This window comes from Salmo salar, chromosome 03, assembly GCF_965601325.2.
Source record: "Salmo salar chromosome 03, fSalSal1, whole genome shotgun sequence".
Classification (NCBI taxonomy): Eukaryota; Metazoa; Chordata; class Actinopteri; order Salmoniformes; family Salmonidae; genus Salmo; species Salmo salar.
Genome location: NC_138293.1, coordinates 54,937,897 through 54,947,904, shown reverse-complemented (window position 1 = coordinate 54,947,904; position 10,008 = coordinate 54,937,897). Strand labels below are relative to the sequence as shown.

The 10,008-nt window shown below is 44.3% G+C and overlaps 1 protein-coding gene across 1 annotated transcript; it reads left to right on the top strand.

Moving 5' to 3' along the window:
• The first annotated feature begins 60 nt into the window (after positions 1-60).
• LOC106600952 (ferritin, middle subunit) lies at positions 61-2,159 on the top strand. Its single transcript, XM_014192759.3, has 4 exons — positions 61-411; positions 797-943; positions 1,178-1,303; positions 1,789-2,159. The coding sequence occupies exons 1-4, from the start codon at positions 292-294 to the stop codon at positions 1,942-1,944; spliced, it is 549 nt and encodes a 182-aa protein (XP_014048234.3). The 5' UTR covers positions 61-291; the 3' UTR covers positions 1,945-2,159.
• Positions 2,160-10,008: the final 7,849 nt, after the last annotated feature.

Below are 10,008 nucleotides of genomic sequence, written 5' to 3'. Positions count from 1 at the left end.
AATGATCCGCCTAGTTCCTGTTGAAATTCTAAAGGTGATTGGCTACGCTCTGTGAGGGTGGATTTCACTGACGCGTTCCGTTCGGAACAATAAATAGAGGGAACAAGGCTCCTTCCAGTTCACAAGTCTGAGAAGACGCATGAAGAAGTTCTTGCTTCAACAGTGATTGAACGGAACTCCTCTGCCTTCGTCCCGCACTATAGAACATTCCGGATTGATAACATAACACTTACTTGAACTACAATAGCAAAATAGTCTGAGAAACCCTATTTTTGTACCTTTCATTTCAATATGAAAGCATCTGCCAAGATGGAGTCTCAGATCCGCCAGAACTATCACCACGATTGCGAAGCTGCCATCAACCGGATGATCAACATGGAGATGTTTGCCTCCTACACCTACACTTCAATGGTAAGGAGTCTACCAAGACGACCGTTTTGTTGATCTACCTGTGTATTATTATTCCTGGGCCTAAATGCCATTTTTCACTTGACTTTTCTACAGGCCTAGACAATTAATAGTCAAGAAATTTAACTCACTGACGTTCATATTTCAGTTTTACTTTGCAATTAAGAGCTTTCAGGTAGATATAGCATTCAAATGAAGCCGGGAATCTATCCTACCTTAGACAGAGCGCGTAACAACTCCTTGACGGGTTAATTGTCAGGTTACCAAGTAGACTACGGACTAGACTGATTCATGCCTTTGTCATCAAGTTTAGTTGCAAGAACAGAATGCCGAGTCACGTTCGGCATGTCATTTTTTTTCTAACAACCACTTATGTTTATCCACCCAGGCTTTCTATTTCTCCCGTGACGATGTGGCTCTGCCTGGCTTCGCGCATTTCTTCAAGGAGAACAGCGACGAGGAGCGGGAGCACGCGGACAAGCTACTCTCCTTCCAGAACAAGAGGGGTGGACGCATTTTACTCCAGGACATCAAGGTGAGCCCCTGAGCATCGAAAAACACATTTAGATTGTAGGCTGATGGAAAATGTCTTTATTCCATGGAGGAGTGTCTACAGCGTTAAGTTGCTCTAGAGAACCTGGAGTAGTCCTGAACATTCTGTTTCTAACCACTGAACTGAAAGTGTGAGGGGTGTAACTCTGTTCACTTTATCCTAACTTTAACATCTGCTAGTAGTTCCTAACACTTGTGTTCACTCTGTCCTGTGTAGAAGCCAGAATGTGATGAGTGGGGCAATGGGCTGGAGGCCATGCAGTGTGCTCTGCAGCTGGAGAAGAATGTGAACCAGGCCCTGCTGGACCTGCACAAGATTGCCTCTGACAAGGTTGACCCCCATGTAAGTTATATTGGAACTGCACATCACATGTATATATCACATAGAATACAGGTACGGTCCCAGGAGATGATCAGGTTGTAGCTCTGATAACTAATGACACAGGATTGTGACCTGCTTCTTCACACGCACACAATAGTCCACAGATGCACACTTTACACACAATGCAGCTAATGCATAAGTTTGCATACGGGGCGGCAGCTTGCCTAGTGGTTAGAGCGTTGGGCCAGTAACCAAAAGGTTGCTGGATCGAATCCCCGAGCTGACAAGGTAAAAATATGTTCTTCCCGTGAACAAGGCAGTTAACCCAGTGTTTTATGTTAGGATCTCATTGTAAATAAGAACTTGTTCTTAACTGACTTGCCTAGTGAAAAAAGCTGCAAACACATTATCGGTACTTATGCCATTACCACCAGGCTCTTGTATATTACTGTATCTACAATAGTCTGTAGTTATTCTCTTGTCTGACCTGTGTTTTCCCTCTTTAGCTGTGTGACTTCCTGGAGACCCATTACCTGAATGAGCAGGTGGAGGCCATTAAGAAGCTGGGTGACCACATCACCAACCTCACCAAGATGGATGCTGTCAAAAACAAGATGGCAGAGTACCTGTTTGACAAGCACACCCTGGGAGGCCAGAGCTAAACCACTTCCATCCCCAGGCTACGGCATCCAGCCTCAGACCAGGACTCCTGGCTTCTCTGATAGATCCTACTGGCTTTGTGTTTAGAGGGAGGGGAGAGTGTTAAACTGGTGCAGTGCAACACAGCTTTAACATTGAGGTGTTTTTGTTGACAACACTATTGTATTGGAGGCAAGGCGTCTTGTAAAACAATAAAGGAAAAAGCATTGACTTGTAATGGATGTTGTAACAGTCTATTCAGGTTCTTTGCTCCGTCTTACTGAGCATCTCAATACCCAGTGATAAATACTGACAATTGTAGACCTACTGGTGACTGAGGGTCATCAACTTCTATTGTTAACATGAGGTTTATAAAGGACATTACCTCTGACCACAGAGGGTGTCCTTTACCGTAACTTGTAATGGTGCCATGTCAATTAAGGGCACAACTGTCAACTCTAGGTCCTTAAGTGTGAAATGGGTAACTACAGTTGATGTAGACTTTGACTCTGCATCACAAGTTTATTAGAGGGCAATCAAACCCTTGGGTTCTGCTCGGTAAATCAGTTAGCCAGCTGTTATGGTGCATTTCTCTAGTGATGGGAAGTTACACTATTACTGACACATCTTCACTCATTTTGTTTGTTTCAGGTGGTAATGTCCATAGTTCCCCTACAGCAAACTATGAACTGATTACTCCAAATAGTAATGATTCTACAAGCCTCTAGTTCACCATAAGGGGCTTATTGGAGCTGTCATATGGTTGCAAAGCTACTGGTAAATTACTGAAGACTTTAATTTTGGTAATTAACAGGCAAGCTGAACTTTAATTCTAAAACTGAAAAAGATATTGCTAGACATTTGTAATGTGTCCATATAGTAAATGAGTATCTAGTGGGAAGACCATTTGGTTAAAGGGGAAAATAGCCTAACGAGAAAAGCGTCTAATCAGCAATGGCATTTTAAATAATCGCCTTTTTTTTCTTCACAACTGCCACCATTTACAACCAAGAAGTATTGACATGGTAAAATAATTGAGTACATTTTATTAAAAGATGGGTATGTTATTCACTAAGATGGTTTATATTTAGGATAATGTTTAGCAGTTGTCATGTTTGAAAATATACTTTACATGTGATGAGGCCACACAGGGCCAGAGATATGTGATAATCTGACATATCCAAAAAGCCCACTAGATGGCATCTGATTCATTTGTAAATTCCATAATTGACCAACATTTGTATTTGTTATGGATCCCTATTAGCTGCTGTCAAGGCAGCAGTTACTCTTCATGGGGTCCAGCAAAATAAAGGCAGTTCTATACAATAAATCTAACCTTACATTACTAAACAGATTTCACAACACATTAAGGGTTTTCTCTCAGGCCACTACTCTACTACCACATATCTACAACACAACAATCATGTGTGTGTGTCTATAGTGCATATGTTATTGTGTCTGTGTATGTGTCTCTTCACAGTCCCTGCTGTCTCATAAGGTGTATTTTTATCTATTTTTTTATAATATGATTTTACTGCTTGCATGAGTTACTTGATGTAGAATAGTAGCCATGTCATGGCTCTATGTAGTACTGTGCACCTCCCATAGTCTGTTCTGGACTTGGGGACTGTGAAGAGGCCTGGTGGCATGTCTTGTGGGGTATGCATTGGTGTCTGAGTTGTGTAGTGATGAAGTCAATCTCTCCTCTACTCTGAGCCATGAGAGATTGACATTCATATTAATGTTTGCTCTCTGTGTACATTTAAGGGTGAGCCGTGCTGCCCAGTTCTGGGCCAATTGTAATTTTCCTAAGTCCTTCTTTGTGGCACCTGACCACACGATTGGACAGTAGTCCATTTGGGGTGTTTCTCCCATTCTTCTCTGCAGATCCTCTCAAGCTCTCAGCTCTGTCAGGTTGGATGGAGAGAGTCGCTAGACAGCTATTTTCAGTTCTCTCCAGAGATGTTCGATCGGGTTCATGTCCGGGCTCTGGCTGGGCCACTCAAGGACATTCAGAGACTTTTCCCGAAGCCACTCCTGCATTGTCTTGGCTGTGTGCTTAGGGTCGTTGTCCTGTTGGAAGGTGTACCTTCGCCCCCAGTCTGAGGTCCTGAATGCTCTGGAGCAGGTTTTCATCAAGGATCTCTCTGTACTTTTCTTTGTTCATCTTTCCCTCGATCCTTACTAGTCTCCCAGTCCCCTGCCGCTGAAAAACATTCCCACAGCATGATGCTGCCATCACCATGATTCACCGTAGGGATGGTGCCAGGTTTCCTCCAGATGTGACACCATTCATTCAGGCCAAAGAGTTCAGTCTTGGTTTCGTCAGACCAGAGAATCTTAATTCTCATGGTCTAAGTGTCACGCCCTGATCTGTTTCACCTGTTCTTGTGATTTTCTCCACCCCCTCCAGGTGTCAATTATTTTCCCTGGTGTATTTTCCCTGTGTTTCCTGTCTCTCTGTGAAGATTCGTAATGTCATGTCAACCAGCGTGTTTTTCCCATGCCCCTGCTTTTTCTGATCTCTCTTTTGCCAGTCCTCCCGGTTTTGACCCTTGCCTGCCCTGACTCTGAACCTGCCTGCCTGCCTGACCTGACCTCGAGCCTGCCTGCCACTCTGCACCTCCTGGACTCTGACCTTGTTATGATCTTTTTGCCTGTCCACGACCATTCTCTTGCCTGCCCCTTGGATACTAATAAATATCAGAGACTCAAACCAACTGCCTCTCGTGTCTGCATCTGGGTCTCGCCCTGTGCCCTTATACTAAGAGTCCTTTAGGTGCCTTTTGGCAAACTCCAAATGGGCTGTCATGTGCCTTTTACTGAGAAGTGGCTTCTGTTTGGCCACTCTACCATAAAGGCCTGATTGCTGATGCAGAGATGGTTGTCCTTCTGGAAGGTTCTCCCATCTCTACAGAGGAACTAACCCCCTTAATAAGATAGATTTTTTTGTTGTTGTTAATATCCTGAACAAATATTGTAATCAATGTTCTGCAACATATGCTTCAACAATTAATGTATTTGCTGTGCTAGACCTAAGGGATAATGTTAGCTTCATAATTGTTATTTTATGTTCAAAATCTAGAAAACCATGCCAGATTGCTAACTAAATTAGCCCTGGAGCATTTAATATGGCTATACAACAAAACAAAAATATGTTTGGAGATTTGTATTACACATTTATGAATCATCTAAATGTTAGCATTAAACAATCAAGGCCTTTAAACACTTGTTTGACTATAATTGTACAAATGTACCGCCTTTTATGGTGTCTGACGGAGTTGACATAAATCCACTTAGTTGCATTTAATGAACAAATAGGAGGTTGTTCCTTTACATGGTGTTAATAGCTGATACTTTGGTCTGTCAAAATATAAACTTCACATTTTGTTAATATTAAGACAAATAATTGTAAAATAAAGTTGATTGTCCAATCTGTTAAGAATCGATGAGCTCTAAAACAGCAACATTTTCGTATCTGCCCCATGGCAAAAAATTATATTGATTGTAGCTACACTAGATATGATATAACCAAAGATTGTTGTTATCCAGCATTTCTGGACATTACAGGTTTGCCTAATCAAAACACTGCAGTAGATTCTACAACTAACCTGGTATTGGCAGTACTCTCTTCATTCCCAATTCTGGAAACCAGATATCTTATACATGTCCTTGTCCAGTTGCAGGTGGTTCTAGAAGTACCAGAGAAAACGCAGATAGATAGCAAAAAATATATATTTCTGAGTTTTCTCTAGTGTTTGTGCATTTGCCTGTTGCCTTTTCTTTGTTGCCTTATACATTTTAGTGCAAGAGTATTCAACTCTTACCCAATGAGGCCTGGAGCCTACTGGTTTTCTGTTCTACCTGATAACTAATTTTTTATTGTTTTCTCCAAGATGGCGTAGCAGTCAGGCATCTTTTGTCTTCGTCTTGTCATGTCCCGTGTATATATATACATTTTTTTTAAATCTTTTTTTCTTCACATATATTTTTTTCTATTTTTCTTAACCCCAACTTCAACATACTTTCCTGCAACCCGCCTCTCCCAATGTGGTATGGATCTACTATTTTCTTTACTTTAGAACCGGAACCCCCAACAGAAGCTAGCCAGCTAACTAGCTACTAGCTAGTAGTCAGCTAGCCACTGCTAGCGGTCATCAGCTAACCTTTAGCCCGGACAACTCCTGCCAGTCTGCACAGCATGATTCAACCCAGAGCTTATCAGACACCTTTTTCTCCATATCTCCGGAATCCTACCGCAAGCTCTGAACCTCTTCACCTGGATCATCGCAGCTAGCTAGCTGCTGTCCTGATTGGCTTCTCCTGGCTAACGTCCCTCTCCCGAAGCAAGCACCAATTAGCCTGGAGCTAGCCTATGCTAGACCCATCTCCCGGCTAGCTGAAGAGGTCCATCAGCCACTCCTTGGGCTACAATACCTATTTTGCCAATTGGCCTGGACCCCTTTTATTGCCGATACGGAGCCCCGCCGATCCATCACGACTGGACTACCGATGTAATCCGCCCGGTGTTTTTCAACAGGCTTCTCCGTCGCGACATGCCCTGAATGCCCATCTGCTAATCTCGGCCCGTTAGCTGTCTAGAGCATACCGGTTTGGTAGCTGAAGTGGTCCATCAGTCAATTTCTTAGGCTACTATACCTATTTTAACAATTGGCATGGATCCTTTTACTACACAGACCCCTGCTGATAAATCACAACTGGTTTGCCGACGTAACCGCATGAGCGGACGACAACAGACTTCTTCCGTCGCGACGTCCCTCTAAGGCCCTTCTGTTGGCCTGCTAGCCCCGGCCCGCTAGCTGTCTGAATCGCCTTGTCTCCAGCCCGTCCAGCTACTCATTGGACCCTACGAACACTCGGCTATGCATGCCTCTCCCTAATGTGAATATGCCTTGTCCATTGCTGTTTTGGTTAGTGATCATTGTCTTATTTCACTGTACAGCCTCCAGCCCTGCTCAATATGCCTCAGCTAACCCTCTTGTCCCACCTCCCAAACATGAGGTGACCTCACCTGGTTTAATTGATGTCTCTGGATACAATACCTCTCTCATCGTCACTCAATGCCTAGGTTTACCTCCACGGTATTCACATCCTACCATACCTTTGTCTGTACATTATGCATTGAATCTATTCTACCGCGCCCAGAAACCTGCTCCTTTTACTCTCTGTTCCAAACGTACTAGACGACCAGTTCTTATAGCCCTTAGCCGTACCCTTATCCTATTCCTCCTCTGCTCCTCTAGTGATGTAGAGTGTTAATCCAGGCCCTGCAGTGCCTAGGTCCACTCCCATTCCCCAGGCGCTCTCATTTGTTGACTCCTGTAACCGAAAAAGCCTTGGTTTCATGCATGTTAACATTAGAAGCCTCCTCTGTAAGTTTGTTTTATTCACTGCTTTAGCACACTCTGCCAACCCAGATGTCCTAGCCGTGTCTGAATCGGCCACGAAAAACCCTGACATTTCAATCCCTAACAATAACATTTTCTGACAAGATAGAACTGCCAAAGGGGGCGGAGTTGTAATCTACAGCAGAAATAGCCTGCAGAGTTCTGTCATACTATCCAGGTCTGTGCCCAAACCATTTGAGCTTCTCCTTTTAAAAATCCACCTTTCCAGAAACAAGTCTCTCACCGTTGCCACTTGCTATAGACCACCTTCTGCCCTCAGCTGTGCCCTGGACACCATATGTGAATTGATTGCCCCGCATCTATCTTCAGAGCTTGCGCTGTTAGGTGACCTAAACTGGAACATGCTTAACACCCCGGCCATCCTACAATCTAAGCTTGATGCCATCAATCTCACACAAATGATCAATGAACCTACCAGGTACAACCCCAAATCCGTAAACACAGGCACCCTCATAGATATCATCCTAACCAATCTGCCCTCCAAATACACCTCTGCTGTCTTCAACCAGGATGTCAGTGATCACTGCTTCATTGCTTGTGTCCGTAATGGGTCTGCGGTCAAACGACCACCCCTCATCACTGCCAAACGCTCCTTAAAACACTTCAATGAGCATGCCTTTCTAATCGACCTGACCGGGGTATCCTGGAAGGATATTGACCTCATTCTGTCAGTAGAAGATGCCTGGTTATTCTTTAAAAGTGCTTTCCTCACAATCTTAAATAAGCATGCCCAATTCAAAAAATGTTGAACCAGGAACAGATACAGCCCGTGGTTCACTCCAGACCTGACTGCCCTTGACCAGCACAAAAACACCACCAATAAATCCCCAATAATTGAGAATTTCAATAAGCATTTTTTTACGGCTGGCCATGCTTTCCACCTGGCCACCCCTACCCTGATCAACAGCCCTGCACCCCCCACCGCAACTTGCCCAAGCCTCCCCCATTTCTCCTTCACCCAAATCCCGATAGCTGGTGTTCTGAAAGAGCTGCAAAATCTGGACCCCTACAAATCAGCAGGGCTAGACAATCTGGACCCTCTCTAAAATTATCCGCCGAAATTCTTGCAACCCCTACTACTAGCCTATTCAACCTCTCTTTTGAATCGTCTGAGATCCTCAAAGATTGGAAAGCTGCCGCGGTCATCCCCCACTTCAAAGGGGGAGACACTCTAGACCCAAACTGCTACAGACCAAAATCTATCCTACCCTGCCTTTCTAAGGTCTTCGAAAACCAAGTTAACAAACAGATCACCGACTAATTCGAATCCCACCGTACCTTCTCCGCTATGCAATCTGGTTTCTGAGCTGGTCATGGGTGCACCTCAGCCATGCTCAAGGTCCTAAACGATATCATAACCGCTATCGATAAAAGACAATACTGTGCAGCTGTATTCATCGACCTGGCCAAGGCTTTCGACTCTGTCAATCACCACATTCTTATCGGCAGACTCAACAGCCTTGGTTTCTCAAATGATTGCCTCGCCTGGTTCACCAACTACTTCTCAGACAGAGTTCAGTTTGTCAAATCGGAGGACCTGTTGTCCGGACCTCTGCCAGTCTCTATGGGGGTGCCACAGGGTTCAATTCTCGGCCCGACTCTTTTCTCTAAATACATCAATGATGTCGCTCTTGCTGCTGGTGATTCTCTGATCGACCTTTAAGCAGACGACGCCATTCTGTATACTTCTTGCCCTTCTTTGGACACTGTGTTATTAACTAACCTCTAGACGAGCTTCAATGCCATACAACTCTCCTTCCGTGGCCTCCAACTGCTCTTAAATGCAAGTAAAACTAAATGCATGCTCTTCAACCGATCACTGCCCGCACCTGCCCGCCCGTCCAACATCACTACTCTGGACGGATCTGACTTAGAATATGTCGACAACTACAAATACCTTGGTGTCTGGTTAGACTGTAAACTCTCCTTCCAGACTCACATTAAGCATCTCCAATCCAAAATTAAATCTAGAATCGGCTTCCAATTTCACAACAAAGCATCCTTCACTCATGCTGCCAAACATACCCTCGTAAAACTGACTATCCTGCCGATCCTTGACTTCGGCGATGTCATTTACAAAATAACCTCCAACACTCTACTCAGCAAATTGGATGCAGTCCATCACAGTGCCATCTGTTTTGTAACCAAAGCCCCATATACTACCCACCACTGCGACCTGTATGCTCTCGTTGGCTGTCCCTCACTTCATATTCGTCACCAAACCCACTGGCTCCAGGTCATCTATAAGTCTTTGCTAGGTAAAGCCCCGCCTTATCTCAGCTCACTGGTCACCATAGCAGCACCCACCCATAGCACGCTCTCCAGCAGGCATATTTCACTGGTCACACACAAAGCCAATTCCTCCTTTGGCCGCCTTTCCTTCCAGTTCTCTGCTGCCAATGACTGGAATGAATTGCAAAAATCACTGAAGCTGGAGACTCATATCTCCCTCACTAACGTTAAGCACCAGTTGTCAGAGCAGCTCACAGATCACTGCACATGTACATAGCCCATCTGTAAATAGCTCATCCAACTACCTCATCCCCATACTGTTCTTTTTTTCCTTTACACCCCAGTATCTCTACTTGCACATTCATCTTCTGCACATCTATCACTCCAGTGTTTAATTGCTAAATTGTAATTATTTCGCCACTATGG